Consider the following 14584-nt stretch of genomic DNA (forward strand, 5'->3'; position numbering starts at 1 on the left):
ACAGTAATACAGTGCTACAGCACTACAGCGCTACAGTAATACAGGGCTACAGCGCTACAGCACTACAGTAATACAGTACTACAGTGCGTAGTGTGGCTTAGTGGCGTTACACTCAGCATATCCTCCTCAAATGATCTGGCTCCACTGACACACATTAAAACATGCACACCCGCGCGCACACACACACAAACATACATGTGTACAACTCACACACACACACACACGGCTGCACACATAAGCACCTGCATGGTGTACAGGGATGTTCTATACATTCTGCAGAGCACTACTTGGGGTATCTCTTAGATCTGTTCGAGCAGCTAAGGACAGGCAGCTACTAGGCCTTCAGTGGAGTCTAACGTCAACAGCTATACACAGTACGTTGGGGGAGAATACTGCATCCTCCTGCTGCACGACGCACACAACACAGTAGTCAGTACTCAGGCCTCTCAATATACACTCACGTTCTCCAATACATTACAATCATCCATGGCTACACCTTAGTAGAGAAGCACCTCCCCACTCCTTCTCCCTCCCCCCTACCCTCTTTCCCACCCTCCCTCCCTCCCTCCCCCCTATCCTCCCCCCTACCCTCCCCCCTGCTCCCCCGCCTCAGTCTCGGCACCTCCGTCCGCCTCCTGCTCCAGCCGGGCGGACAGGAAGGGGCTGAAGAAGAAGTCGAAGGCGAACTGCAGCGCGCGCTGGGCCGAGCGCCGCCAGTCGTGCTCGATCTTGTACTGGCGGCGGCTGGGCGCGCGGGCGTCGCCGCCGCCACCGGCCAGGCAGTGGATGGCCTTGAGCTCGAACACGGGCCACTTGGAGCCCAGCCGTCCCTCCAGCACCGTGCTGAACTCCACCAGGCTGCCCGTGCTCAGGTGCAGCAGCACGGGCCCAAACTCGTGGCTGGCCCGCAGCACGATGTCCTTGGTGGCGTCCTCGTCCTCCACCAGCGTGCCGTTCCTGGCCGTGCGCTCCAGGGGCATGCCCAGCGTCACCTCGAACTTGTAGTGGTCGAAGCGCTTCACGTGGCACTCGTGCTTGGCCAGCGCCTTCAGCTTGCAGAGGGGCTCGAGCGGAGGGGGCATGGGGGCGGGGAGCGGGGCGGGGGCGGGGGCTGCGGCGGCCCCCTCGTCGCACAGCGGGTACGCCTCCCCGTACAGGCAGCGTATCCAGTTGCCCATGGACACGGGCAGCAGGTTGATGACCGACTGGGCCCCGTTCTCGATGTCGGTGACGCGCACGTAGCGGAACCTTCCGGTCCAGGTGACCCGGTGGCCCTCCAGGTGGGAGCAGAGGATCTGGGTCTGGGCCATGTTGGACTCCCTCCAGGCCCGCGGCCCGCACATGTTGCCATACTGGGGCCAGGTGAGGGTGGAGTTGTACACCTTCATGCCCTCGGAGCGGTACACGTACATCCAGCAGAACATGACCACGGCGCTCAGCCACACCAGGATGAGCTTGACCACGCTGCTGCGGGACAGCGAGCGGGCCACCGCCAGCGGGTTGAGGCTGAAGCGCGTCCACAGGCGCAGCACCACCGGCACGGCGCACACCGTCACCGTCACCGCCATCTTGGCCAGCTCCAGGGCCAGGAACCACTGCAGCACCTGGATCAGCACCATGGCGGCCACGCCCAGCGACAGGACGGGCAGGGCGAACAGGAAGAGGAAGTAGCCCACGCAGGTGCGCATGAGGCCCAGGGCGGAGGAGGAGTGGAGCAGCACCAGGCACAGCTCGCACCAGGTGAAGCACACCAGGTAGGGCACCAGGCACAGGTAGATGCCCCGGAAGCCCCGCAGCTTGGCCATGCGGAACAGCAGGTAGAACAGGTTGGCGTACAGCAGCCAGGGCAGGCCCAGGTTCACAGACACCATGTCCCCCAGGGGCACCGACACTAGGGTGGTGCCCAGCGCCCGCAGGGCCCACAGGGACTCGGGGAGGAGGCGGGTGAGGGCGCAGGCCCCGGAGAGGACCTCGGTGAGCAGGGCGCGGTGGGCAAACAGCTGGGCGGAGGCGTGGAGGCTGAGGTAGGAGGTGACGGTGAAGAACAGGGCCACGGTGGCCAGCTCCGAGCAGGGGACCCAGTCCTTGTCTGCCACAGGGAAGGAGAAGACTACAAAGACCACCGACACCAGGAAGTACCTGACAGGAAGAGACGCACAAGGGGAAAAACACTGTAAGGAATACATCGACGGACCATGAAAAAACTATTTGGGGGTGATTTTTGTATTAATGCATGGTACTATGGATTCTTAATGAACATACAGACGGATTGACAGGCTACATATTTGGTACTTACAGGTAGGGCTCCAGGTGGGTCCAGCCAAAGTTGGTCTCGGCCTGCTCCAGGTCCAGACCCGGCTCAAAGCGGGCGAGCAGGTCTGTCAGAGCCCGGAAGTTCTCCCACGCCTTCGAGTTCTGCAGCCACAAACATCACCGCTTTTCAACAGAACCATATGACAGCGATCACACAACACAAAAGTGACTGTATATCGACCTAAATTGATTAATGAAAAACGAAATAATCCCACACAAAAGTATCCCACATTCGCCGACAATGAAAAGTCCGTAAAAAAAGGATAGAAAACCGGAAAAACAGCTTTTTCCAAAACATAATAACCAAAACAACCTTTCAGTAGTAGCTTCCCTATGCTCAGCAGGTGTCCCCACCTGAAAGACCCGCAGCGTGCAGATGACCATGGAGAAGAAGGACAGGTAGAACACCAGCAGCGGGATGAGGAAGATGAAGAAGTCCACCGTGAGGTTGCTGATGATGAAGAAGAAGATGAGGGCGTTGACGTGGTGCGTGGGGATGAGGGCGCTGAGCCACTGCATGCCTGCCCGCGACGCCCAGTCGATCAGGTGCTCCTTGATCTCCAGCAGGGCGTGGAGGGGAAACTTCAGCACCTGGAGGAGGGGGGCACAGACACAGAGAGACAGAGAGAGAGTGAGAGAGGAGAAAGAGACAGACAGAGTAAGAAAACAGAAAGGGGGGGAACAGATTGCAGGTGGGGGCGTTCAGAGGTCAATGCGATAAGATGAAGCAACCACAGGTATTGATCCAACAAGCTGTGCAAACAAGGATACAAACAAAGATCTCTCAGAATGGCAAACACCAATACTGGCTGTCACAAAAGAGACACAGAAAGAGAGGAGGGAAAGAGAGGGAGGAGGACAGAGAAAGGAGGAGAGAGAAGGCGCGAGCAAGGAGGAATGAGAAAGAGAAAAGGAGGGATGGAGGGAGAGAGAGAGGTTCATACCTTCTGGTGAAGGGGCAGCTCGTCTGGATTCTTCACAGCTTCATCATCATCATCATCATCGTCATTGTCGCCCCCTGTGCCTGCCATGATGGGAGTGGGGGGGATGCCCTGGGCGTACTTCTTAGTGATCTCCACAAAGTCATCCAAACCTACATCGAAACTGGCTGGAGAGACAGAGACAGAGAGACACCGAAAGAGAGAGAGAGACAGAGCGTTTCAGAGGAAACGAAAATCGTCGCTCCCTATTTCCCCTCCGTGTTGTTCCATGCCTCGTGTCATGGGGGTGGATCCATGCGGTGTCGGGAGCAGTGTTCGGGCGAGACACTCACAGTCACTGCTGACCAGGCTCTCCAGAACCCTCCTCTGTTTCTGGGTGGAGCTGGAGATGGGCCCTGGGGAGGCCGGCTCGTCTGGAGGTGGATCATCCACGGCACAACATACAGGGTAGGAGAACCGTGAGTGTGTGCTGCGTGCGTCTCTGTGTGGTGGTGTGTGTGCGTGTGTGTGTGTGTGTTCTGTCCTGCTGTACCTGGGTCGGTGTTGACCTGGCCTACGTTCTCCAGCAGCTCAGAAACAGCCACCCTCTTCTTCTTGTCAGGGTTGAGCTTCCAGTACATGAGCAGGGCCGCCTTCCTCACGCCCCGCTCAAAGCGAGTCTCCGTACACAGCTTCTTCACCTCCTCAAAGTTCTCCGCCGTAATGCCTGGCACACACACACACACACTTCCTGTTTTGGTATCGTTATGATTCATAAGGCCCTGCTCCTGTGAGGACAACCTTAAAATTATTTAAGTCAAAAAGAAAATAAATAATTAAACCTTAAAAAGGTCTTAATAACACTTGACACACACACACACCCAGCCCTCACCTTTCCTGGAAGCCAGGCAGCGCTGCAGCAGCTTGACAGCATCCTTGCGTCCCTGTTTGCTGGCCTGGACCAGCCAGGTGACCGCAGTGCAGTGGTTCAGCTCCTCATCCCCCTCCTCTGCCAGGGCAAGGTGATACCGTGCCATCTGCTCACACACACACACACACACACACACACAAACCCTTAATACATGTCGGACACACATAACGGTACATGTATTTCACACATGTTGATACTGACCCGGGTTTGTGCTTTGGCATCTCCAGACTTGGCTCTCTCCTCCAGCTCATCTATACTTAGTTCCTCTTCTGGTTCCTCTGTACACACACACACACACAGTCATGAGTTTATTTACTCATTCACCCATACATCTATAGTACACTTTATTATCTAACAAGAGAATCAAAAAGAGAAACAAAAACACTCATTTTAATGGAAGTCTACACTTGAATACGCTGTCATGGTTCCTGTTTCAAGCATGGAGAGGATATGTGGACCGAGGTTGTGGAGCTTAGGACAGGACACACACACACACACACACAGAGTGTGCTACTGTTCAGCATTAACACAGATGTTCCTAGGATTTCCTCTCTGCCAGTTTCAACAACTGTCCCTAAACCAGTCCACCCCCCCCTGACACGCACAGACACACAGGCACCTGTCTCTGCTCTACCCAAGACCTGAACAGAGGGGCTCACTTTAGGAAAATACCCCCCCCCCCCTTGCTCCCCCCTTCCATAATCCTACTGCTGTTCTCTAGCTCACAGAGACAAACCTTGCCTAGGCGCCAAATGTGCTAGGACCGGCACTGTGTGGGGGTCTGGAGGAGAGGTGTGGGGGCATGGAGGAGAGGTGTGGGGGCCTGGAGGAGAGGTGTGGGGGCCTGGAGGAGAGGTGTGGGGGCCTGGAGGAGAGGTGTGGGGGCCTGGAGGAGAGGTGTGGGGGCCTGGAGGAGAGGTGTGGGGCTCTGGAGGAGAGGTGTGGGGGTCTGGAGGAGGGGTGTGGGGGTCTGGGAGCTGTATCCAGTTCACTGTTCCTGTAGTGTCCCTGCTGTTTGGCAGCGTGGTGCATACTGTTGTCTAGCATGTCATCTCTGGCCTAAAATAACTGTTTATTTTGAACCCTCGACAACTAACCTGCCCACGTCTCCACCTCTCTCTCACCATCCCAGCACCCCTGACCCCCCCCCCCCCCCCCCCCCCCCCCCCAAATGTTTCTCTAAAGACGTGCCCCTCTTATAAAGAAACAGGGTCAGAAATAAAAATAAAAACTGACTTTTTAGAAGTTGGTTTTAACTTATAGACTCCCTAAGCTAAATCGGTTTCGCGTGAGGAGTAGGTCTGCATAAGCAAGACCTACCCAAGGAGAGAGATAGAGAGGAGAGAGGAGAGAGGGGTGAGGCTGCTCCCCTATCAAGCTGCACCCTGCTTTACATGCTCCAGTAACAACTCAGCCGTTTTCATGGAGACACTGGCTGTGCATCACATGCTTTGATTGAAGAGGAGGCAGGAAGTGACATCTTTGACGGCAGTCTGCAGCCATTTTAGGGGCTATCTAAAAGGTTGCTGCAGTGGGAATATGCTGATTGCGATGGAGGGGTAAGAATGAATGTGTGTTTCCAGAACTGTAACTGACCTGGTTCAGCTGGTGGGCTGGGCCGTGTTGGGGCTGGGGGGGGCCTGGGCTGGGCATCTCCAGGGGCATCTCCAGGGGAGGCATTGAGCTGCGATCGCCCCCCCTGGGGCCATGGTCTGGCGGGCTGGGGCAGGGGGGAGGCAGAGGGGCTGGAGAGTGCGGGTGAGGGGGGTGAGAGCCAGGCAGAAGTGGGGCGAGAGGGGGAGGAGGGGGAGACTGGAGGGATTGAGGAAGGGGCAGTGGACTGAGGCAGAGGTGTGGTAGGGCTGGCAGGGGTGGACCTGGGGGTCGGTGTGGAGGCTGGTGGGGGGGACGGAACAAGCTTTGGGGTGGGGGTGGTGCCAGGTGATGAGGGATCCATGTCTAAAAGAAAAAAAATCAGATGTTTGAAATTATTACAAATCCTTTATCAGACAGCTTTCACAGTACCTAAAAAAAAAGGGGTTAACCAATCATTATAGAGTAGAAACACGGAGTGAACGGGTGGTTGTGCCAGCTCTGGAGGCAGGGGCGTAGCCAGAATAATCTTTTAGCGTAGGCCTAGAAAAAATTTGGATAGGCATCTTTTCAGGTTTTTTTTACTTATTTACTTTGCGATGTGCACCCGGTGCATAATCTTTCGGAGATATTTTCATTTTTGGGTTAGCCTTAGAACATATTCGAAGGCTACGCCTCTTTCTGGAGGGGGAAGGAGGAAAAAACAATATCACAGCTGCAGTGAAAGTGTGACTGACAGAGGGAGATAGGCGAGTGGAGGGATTGGCGAGGCAGGAGAGAGAAGAGGGGTGAAAGGAGGGGGAGTACGGGGGGGGGGCTGTACTACTGTGCCTGCATTGTCAGAGTTGGTCAGCAGCAAGCAGTGCACCTGGTGCCTGGACAGCTGGGGGGGGAGCCAACGGTTCTTCTTCACCACTTGTGTACCGTCATTCAACTCTTACCAGCGACCACCTGGCACACACCCCATGGCCACTTGATGTACAAAATCAGAACAAGTCTTGTCGCTCTGACTGTGTGTCATGTTCAGTACCTCCAAAATACTGTCAATTGTATATATACATATAATCCCACATTAGACAGCGCTGTGCTGAGAGAATGACAACCTTGGCCGGGGATGAAGTCTGAAACGCAAGGGGAGAGCTCCGTGCAGCAATGCAGGGATTCCCCCCGAGTAAATCCTGCTGGCCAGGAAAGTCATAGAGGACAACCAAACGCAATGAGTACATGTTAGCATAGACAGGGTATACTGAAGCTCTGGTGTAGGACGCGACACCAGGTTAAAGACATGTTGGTACACTGTAGGATAGCTAGATATTTTATTTTTTAGCTAACAGTCTGTGGGACAGTTTACTGTAGCCTTTTAGTCCCTGCTTTATAGTAGTATACGATTGTATAATGGACTGTCAACTGAACTGGAACAAACTGTTCAGAAAACATTGCTAGCAAGCAGTTATTCTCACCTTTTGCCAAGAATTTAGCTTCGTTTCATCCAGTCACCAGGGAACTTGTAGAAAGCTCCCGAGGTTCAAAGAATATTCTCATTCATCCTTTTACTTTTAACAGCTGGGAGATACAGAGAAGGATCTGGTTTTACTCCACGACTCGGCAGTCCATCTAAACTTGACGTACGCCCCCTTTCTACGTTGGATTGTGATTGGACACTGTTGGTGACGTACTCATCTGCATGGACTCAATTGGCTAGAAATACAGGAAGTTAAAATCCTTTTCAGAACTTTTTTCAGACATTAATAGTCAACCGTAGAAAATTGTGTTTCTTAAACGGAGATAATGAACATATACAAAGAATACTGCTGATTTAACATTATAAACAGGTTTTAAGAACCCTTGCACATTATCACTACACATACATGTAGAAGTCCTTTTCTGATGTATCAAAACACCCATCGTGCTCACTGGTTTTGTTTGCTTTTCCTGGGAACTTTGCTGTTTGTTATGGCTGTCTCCTTCATCTCAACCAGATCATCCCTTATGTCCCGTAATGAGCCTTGACTCAGGCCTGAGCCCGACTACAATTACCGAGGTTTCTCTAGACAAAGTAACGGCGCTTCCAAACATTCAACTCGTGCCTGTCCCGTTGTCCAATTTGGTGGAGGCTGAGGAGGATGTATCGGGGGTCAGAGCCAATCCACCTGCTCCGGTACTCGCGGGTGATCATGATGGAGACGGGACCTCCCACCCTACACCTATCGCTTACATCGATGGGGTCCCGGTCACCGTATCCGTACAGAATGTTGATGGCCAGCAAAGGTAAGTTATCTGTTGTTTTGATTTGGATGTATTATTATACCACATTTTGATAGCCCATCTCCTTTATGGTTAATGATTCATTACTTGAAGACTTTCTCTTAGGTCATTAGTTTCATCGACTTATGGACAGCACTTTTTGTTGTTGTTGTTGCATATTATTAATTCAGGATCGTGTGCGTGGCATTAAACCCCAGTGGTGCTGCTGTGTCCTTCATGGACCAACTCACTGAATCCAATCCAGATGGTGAGAGCGTTTCACAAACAGCCAGTTGCCTATCTTATGAGCACAATGTAATGTTGTTGATATAACCACCACTGAAACATGACCAATGCCCCTTTATTCATGTGTGTATGTCTGTGTGTGGATAGGCCCCCCACAGCCCCTCTCGTTGGCAGAAGAGTGGTCCCTCCTCCATCCTGGTATGGAGCTCCTCCTGACAGACCCCCTGGATCCTGTCTCCCAACCCCAGGCTGATCCCCCTTCCCTGGGTCAGGACCATCCTCCTCCCTGTCCTCTCCTGGAGGTGCAACAGAGACCTCTGGAACCCCAAACTCATGAACCCAAGGTAGAGAGCTCGGCCCAGTACTCCTTGGGGTGAACAATGAATACCTTTATTTCTATAAAGAAGAACACTGGTAGTCGTGTTGATGGATGATGATGGGCGCCATCTTGTGCGTGTAGAAAGAAAAGCGGAAAGGTGGATGGCCTAAGGGGAAGAAGAGGAAACCAAAGAAAGAGTGGACGGCGCCAAAAGCTCCTACAACAGGGTGAGATCGATCTATCTGAGTCCGTCGATCTATTAAAAGAAAAGATTCGAACTGCCTTTGTCTCTTTCTCTCTCTCATGACTCTCTCCCTGGGTCTCTCTACCTCTCCACCACAGGTATGTGATCTTTGTGAACGAGCGCAGGCTGCAGCTGAGGCAGGAGCATCCTGACCTGCCCTTCACAGAGATCACACGCATGCTGGGGCTGCACTGGTCCCAGCTGGACTCTCTCCACAAGCAGGTCTCACCTCTGGCCTCTCACCTTTGACCCCCAACCCACAACCCAGTCGTCACCAGTGTACAATATCTAAAAGCTGTCATAGACTAACCATGAATATAAAATAAATGGCATGCTGACGTTTTAATGTTCAGATGAGACAGACTAAGTTCCAAGCTGTGGAGGTAACCCCTCCCCCCCCCCCTCCCCCATCCCCCCTTCCCCCCCTCCCCCTGCAGAGGTACAACCACGAGGCGGAGAAGGACAAGCAGCGCTACATCACAGAGCTGATGGCCTACCAGAACACCGAGGCCTACCAGGCCTTCCTCCGGAAGAAAGCCATCCTGGGCAGGGCCACTGGGTTTAATGGTGTGTGCGTGTGTCAGTGTGTGTGTCGGTGTGTGCGTGTGTATGTGTATTAGTTATAGGTATTTCACACAGTTCTGTAAATACATCATTAATTATGGAATGTGGGTGACTGTTGTTGTGGGTGTCGATGTTGTCAGGACACCAGGGTGCTGACACTGACATGGAGGAAGATGCCCTGGCTCTGAATCCCAACTATGTGAGTAACTACATGCGTTATATCTGTCATTTGTCTGATTTGACAGATTATCTTGACGGTTATTCTTTGGATCCCCCTCTTTTCATCTCCCTTTCTTTCTCTCCATCTCTGTCTTTCTCTCTCTCGCTCCCTATCTAAGGGGGAGGAGAGCACTGATCTATTCTGTGGCATCTGTAATCAGTGCTTCAGCTCTCTGCACAATAAGAAAGAGCACCTGCTGGGCAAACAACACCTCCAGGCACTCACAGGTGTGTGTGTGTGTGTGTGTGTGTGCACTTCTGTTTTCTATGACGTGCACATAATGTCATCTAAAAACAACAGTTCAAACAATGAAGGCTTGTTAATACTACATGTAGTGGCAGTGTTTCATCAGTAGGTGGCAGTGTAGGAATTGTTCCTTTCTCCATGTGTGCATTTGTGTGTTTGTTTGTCTTGTATATGTACAATTGTGTTTCTGTCCAGAGGAGTTTGAGAAGGATAAAGGCAGTCTGCCGAACACATCCAGTCTGGGGAGAGAGCTCGAGGAGGAGATAGAGAAGGACACGGAGAGAGCGGGAGGAGAGGAGGAGGATGAAGAGCTGGCTGGTTTGCTGGGTTTGTCATCTCTGGACATCAGTGTTCTCCAGGAGCTACTGATCAGACATATGAACAGTAAGACAATGTGGAGCTCGTGCAACACACTCTCCTGGAGAGTGTATACATTGTCCCTGGAGCCTTATTGATTTTCGACTTCTCATTTATTCGGCCTCTGTCTCTATATCTCTGTCTCTATATCTCTGTCTTTATATCTCTGTCTCTATATCTCTGTCTCTATATCTCTGTCGCTCTCTTTCCCTCTTTCTATCTCTCTTTTGTTCACTATTTCTGTTTCTCCCACTCTCTTAATCTCCATCACTCTGTCCCGCTCCCTCACCAACCTCCTCTCTCCATCCCTCACTTCCTGCTTGCCCTGCTATCTCTCTCAGTGAGAGACTTTGAACTGCAGCACGTGGACGAGTGTGTGGCTCGGGAGAGGCGGAGGCAGGAGCAGCTGAAGGCGGAGCTAGAGGATCTTCAGGTGGGGTAAACTGTGGGTCAAGGGTCAAGCTGTGTCCAAACTAGTACTGACCCCCCAACCACTGCTTAGAGGCAGAGAAACAACACTGAAAGAGTCTTTGTGTATTCTCTCTCTCTCTCTCTCTCTCTCTCTCTCTCTCTCTCTCTCTCTCTCTCTCTCTCTCTCTCTCTCTCTCGCACACTTTCTTTCTCTTTTTCTGTGTTATAGTCACTATTCATAGAACTGTACGCAGTGTGAAATGCAATGTTGGCTTGGCTACAGTCCCTCTCTCTTTGTCTTCCTGTGTGTATGTCCTCCTGTTCTTCTCCCTCTTTCTTTCTTTCTTTCTTTCTTTCTCTTTTTATCTCCCTCTTTCCTTGTCCCTCTCAGCTGCATTCACGATTTATATAGCTTCATGAGGGACACAATTCAAATGTGCTTAATCAATAGTCTCCCTCTTCCTCGATCCCTCCCCCTCCCTCCACAGGAGCGTAAGGTCTGTCTAGAGGCTGAGCTGGAGGCTCTCAGGGCCTCCGGGGAGAGCCTGGACTCTCACATCCAAACACTCAGCATGGAACAGCTACTGTCGCCCGCAGAGAGAGGTGAGTGTGTGTGTATGTGTGTGTGTGTGCGTGCGTGTTTCCCTTTGAAAAGGGGAAAGAGAAGGATAAAGAGATAAAATAAATGAGGCAGGAATGGAAAAAAGGAAAGTGAAGTGACTCAGAGAGAGAGGGGGGTTGGACAAAGGGGAGGGATTAGAGAAAGTAAAAAGGAGGGAGAGTAAGGATGGGAATGAAGGAATGATTGCTTAACAGCAGGTCCATTCAGTCAGTTATGTAAATGAATCCTGATTAGTAGATTACTGCAATCCAGTAGAGAGGATAAGGCTTCCTTACTGCTATTGCAATTTCACATGAACACACACACACACACACAGACACACACACAGAGAGAGACACACACATACACACACACACTTACTCATTATGTATTGGGCAATCTTTTAAACTTCTCTACACACACACACACACTTTTCTCTTCTGAATTGGCTAATGCAGCTTAGGCTGAGGGTTTTTGAATAATGAGCTTGTTATTGGTCCAATTCCTTTCCGTCATGCAAATGTCCCAGACGGTTGTTGGGTCAGCGGTGTGACCTCGCCAGTCACAGCCAGGGCCCTGAGACAGGCCGAGTTGTCAACACTTTTCCTCTCCTCTCCTTTGTCCTCAACTCTCCTCTAAATGTAATATCCAAGATGAAAGGTTTCAGCAGGACAAAGTGAGAGAGCCTCACCATAGTCTCACAGCAGTCAAACAACCAGTCCTCATTTAGTCCATTTATTCGCCATGGCTAGTTTGAAATGAGATTTTCTGAAACAAAACTGTCCATCACTGTGTAACGGCACTGACATTAACAGGAAGTAGGTAGAACGGCACTGAGAGGTTTTCTACCTTGTTTTCTAGATGACGACCATCGGCACGAACAGGCTCCGCCCATCGCCGCTCTGCATCATTGATGAAACGACGCACGGCGGACCTGTCCTGTGGTAGGTAGCCATAGCAACTGAGCAGGGATGCTTTGAGGACTGACTGTTTGGCTGTCCTCTGGGCGATAGCCGCCACCCGTTGCTCTGTGTGTGAGTTTGCCATGTACTAGTCAGTCATTAAATTCAACTCAATAAGCTCGGTCATACTCCCCTAGGTACTGCTTTTACTGTAGTTCTGAATGTCACAGACACAGGACACAAACTGTGAAACAGATACAATTAAGATACATAGTAGCAGCACAATAGAGATACACAGTATATCTGAAAATAGATCCTAGCACATTTACCTAAAATGTAAATTGCCTGTAAGGTTTTTGCATACATTACTGTGGAACATCAGTACCAACCTTTTGAGTCCTGCGGCCTCCCCAGAGACAGTGGCGGAGAGGGGAGGAAAGAAGGCAGAGAAAGAGACAGGAGGAGAGGAGAGAAAGAAAAGAGAGACAGGAGAGGAGGAAAGACAGGAGAGGGGGAAAGTAGAGACAGGAGAAAAGGGGGGGGGGGGGGGGGGGGGGACAGGACTCAAATGTTGCCATGATAACAACTAGAGAAGTGAGACCGGATTGAAATGTCTTATAAACAGCCACCCGTCCACATATTGATCTGTTTCTATTCTTAGGTGCCAGAGGATGAGGGGATGAGGAGAACAAGGAAGAAGACAAAGAAAGGAGGTAGAAGCCCAGAAGATAGAAGGGCCGCACTTTAAACAATGCACTTTCAGAGGACGTTTGGCAGCTTCCGTGTCCAGGACCGTTTACGTTTGTGGATTAGTCTGTGTGTGTTTGTTTCTTGTTGTTTTGTTGTGCGGTTCTGTTGGTTTTGATAAATGAGTCCATTTTCTATGGGCTTGGTCTTTTAGCTGTTGCTGCAAAAATGGAGATTTGGACCAAGGTTAACACACACACACACACACACACACACCTCATTGCTAATGTCAGACGAGAGCACTTAAGTTCACCGAGCCCCTCTGGTTAATCCAAGGCCCTAATACGTCTATTCTATACCCCAGTGTTCACAATGTTCCACATTATTCCTCAATACCTGGAAATACACTCTTGTATCGTGTCCTGTCATTTCTCAACCTGTGGAACTGTAGGCCCAACCGGACTGTGTATGTCTGGCCCCCTCCTCCCTGTCTAACTGTGGGAGGCAGACAAGACCTCGGTTCTCCATGATGATTGTACTTGTAGGAGAAAACACAGACGTATAATCATGGAAGCGTACTATTTTCATCACGTTTCCTAACTCCTCCCCTAGGTGCAGACAGAGAGAGGCCCTGTCTGTTAGCCTGCTGTATGGTTACTGTTGCTCTCTGTTATGGACGCGAGGAGCAAATATATTGGACTGGAAGTACTTTCTGTACCAGAATGTTGTGTGTCTCTCTGTGTTTGGGCTGTTGTTTTGGGGGGAAACGAGCATGGAAGCTCTGCCTCACACTGCTGGAGGCGAACCCTGGGTGTGAGTCATGCGCGGGAAACTTAATGAGCTTCATATGAAATGACACGTCACTCCTGGCTGGTTAGACTGAGGAGAGGGTAGGTTTAACAATGTTGGAAAAAATGACAGTTCAGCCTTCAACACTCATATTGAAACTTGGTGTGTGTGTTTTTGGATAGTAGGCTAGAGACAATCACTAAAAGAGCCACGCTGTAATTGGCTTAGATAGTTTATGCTCATGAATATGTAAAGCCGATATTGTTACCTGCTCATGAATAGGCTAAACAAACTAACAAGAAAAGCCTATTATGTAAAGTTGATTGAGTCAGTTGTAGAAACAGAATCACTAGTTGCTTTCAAAGATATTTTCTAATTAAACATTATTAGGTTTTTCAAATTTGCTTCAGATGATTGACATGCAAGGTCATCATCATGGCTGTCAACCCTTCCTGTGTTCCATACGATTATCTAGTCCCTGTAAATCAATACTTCATGACCTAATTAAAGCATTACATTCCAGTCTCCTCCAATAAATCATTGCTAGTTGTTACCAGTTTGGAAAAATAACTGTAGAGAAGAGGACTATCATAACTCTAATGTAAACATGTAAACACTTCTGTATTGAACAAAAGACATCCACGATCGTGATGGCTGGAGCTCCTAAGCGGTGAGTTTCTCTGTCTGCTCACCATCCCCAAATACCACCCCAGTCACCCCACGCCTCCACCCCTCTGCGTTGCCTTATCTAGCCGTCTATCTGTGTCTGTATGCTGGCCTCAGCAATCAGCAGTACCATGCTCACACACACACACACACTCTTCCCTTCCCAGCATCCTATGGGCCTGCAGCGATGGGCCACATATGCTGCTGCTGTTAGCAAAGCGTGTGGTGATGCGCACTGCTGCTGAACGCTACTCAGACCGACGGCCTAGGATACGGGGGGAGAGGGGGGGGAGATGGCGAGAGAGGGGGGGGCAGTGCCAATGGGGAAAGA

General features: G+C 50.9%; 2 protein-coding genes across 5 annotated transcripts; one reads left to right on the plus strand and one right to left on the minus strand.

The window, feature by feature from the left end:
• Positions 1-584: 584 nt before the first annotated feature.
• On the minus strand, positions 585-5844 carry wfs1b (Wolfram syndrome 1b (wolframin)). Its single transcript, XM_067247703.1, is given in 10 exon segments — positions 585-2139; positions 2297-2415; positions 2668-2904; positions 3258-3421; positions 3587-3667; positions 3787-3960; positions 4126-4270; positions 4366-4442; positions 5761-5793; positions 5796-5844. Coding segments are annotated over 10 exon segments (2634 nt in total).
• Positions 5845-7751: 1907 nt separating this feature from the next.
• LOC136954346 (uncharacterized) lies at positions 7752-14063 on the plus strand. 4 transcript variants are annotated; one of them, XM_067247958.1, is made up of 8 exons: positions 9366-9379; positions 9523-9573; positions 9713-9821; positions 10036-10224; positions 10539-10630; positions 11097-11211; positions 12071-12153; positions 12773-14063. In XM_067247958.1, the coding sequence occupies exons 2-7, from the start codon at positions 9538-9540 to the stop codon at positions 12121-12123; spliced, it is 594 nt and encodes a 197-aa protein (XP_067104059.1). In that variant the 5' UTR covers positions 9366-9379; positions 9523-9537; the 3' UTR covers positions 12124-12153; positions 12773-14063. The 4 variants fall into 4 exon arrangements, 3 of the variants coding, with proteins under 3 accessions (XP_067104057.1, XP_067104059.1, XP_067104058.1); XR_010878102.1 differs by lacking the exon at positions 9366-9379 and having other exon boundaries at positions 9479-9573; positions 12773-12824; positions 13411-14063; XM_067247956.1 differs by lacking the exons at positions 10036-10224; positions 10539-10630; positions 11097-11211; positions 12071-12153; positions 12773-14063 and adding exons at positions 7752-8025; positions 8193-8269; positions 8395-8591; positions 8708-8793; positions 8909-9032 and having other exon boundaries at positions 9248-9379; positions 9523-9734.
• The last annotated feature ends 521 nt before the right edge of the window (positions 14064-14584 follow it).

Source organism: Osmerus mordax, chromosome 12 (genome assembly GCF_038355195.1).
Source record: "Osmerus mordax isolate fOsmMor3 chromosome 12, fOsmMor3.pri, whole genome shotgun sequence".
In the NCBI taxonomy this organism is placed as follows: Eukaryota; Metazoa; Chordata; class Actinopteri; order Osmeriformes; family Osmeridae; genus Osmerus; species Osmerus mordax.

Coding starts and splice junctions, on each gene's coding strand:
- LOC136954346 (XM_067247956.1), top strand. CDS start 7,757: ATGAGCCTTGACTCAGGCCTGAGCCCGACTACAATTACCGAGGTTTCT. Junction 8,026..8,192: donor AATGTTGATGGCCAGCAAAG/GTAAGTTATCTG, acceptor TTATTAATTCAG/GATCGTGTGCGTGGCATTAA. Junction 8,592..8,707: donor CCCAAACTCATGAACCCAAG/GTAGAGAGCTCG, acceptor TTGTGCGTGTAG/AAAGAAAAGCGGAAAGGTGG.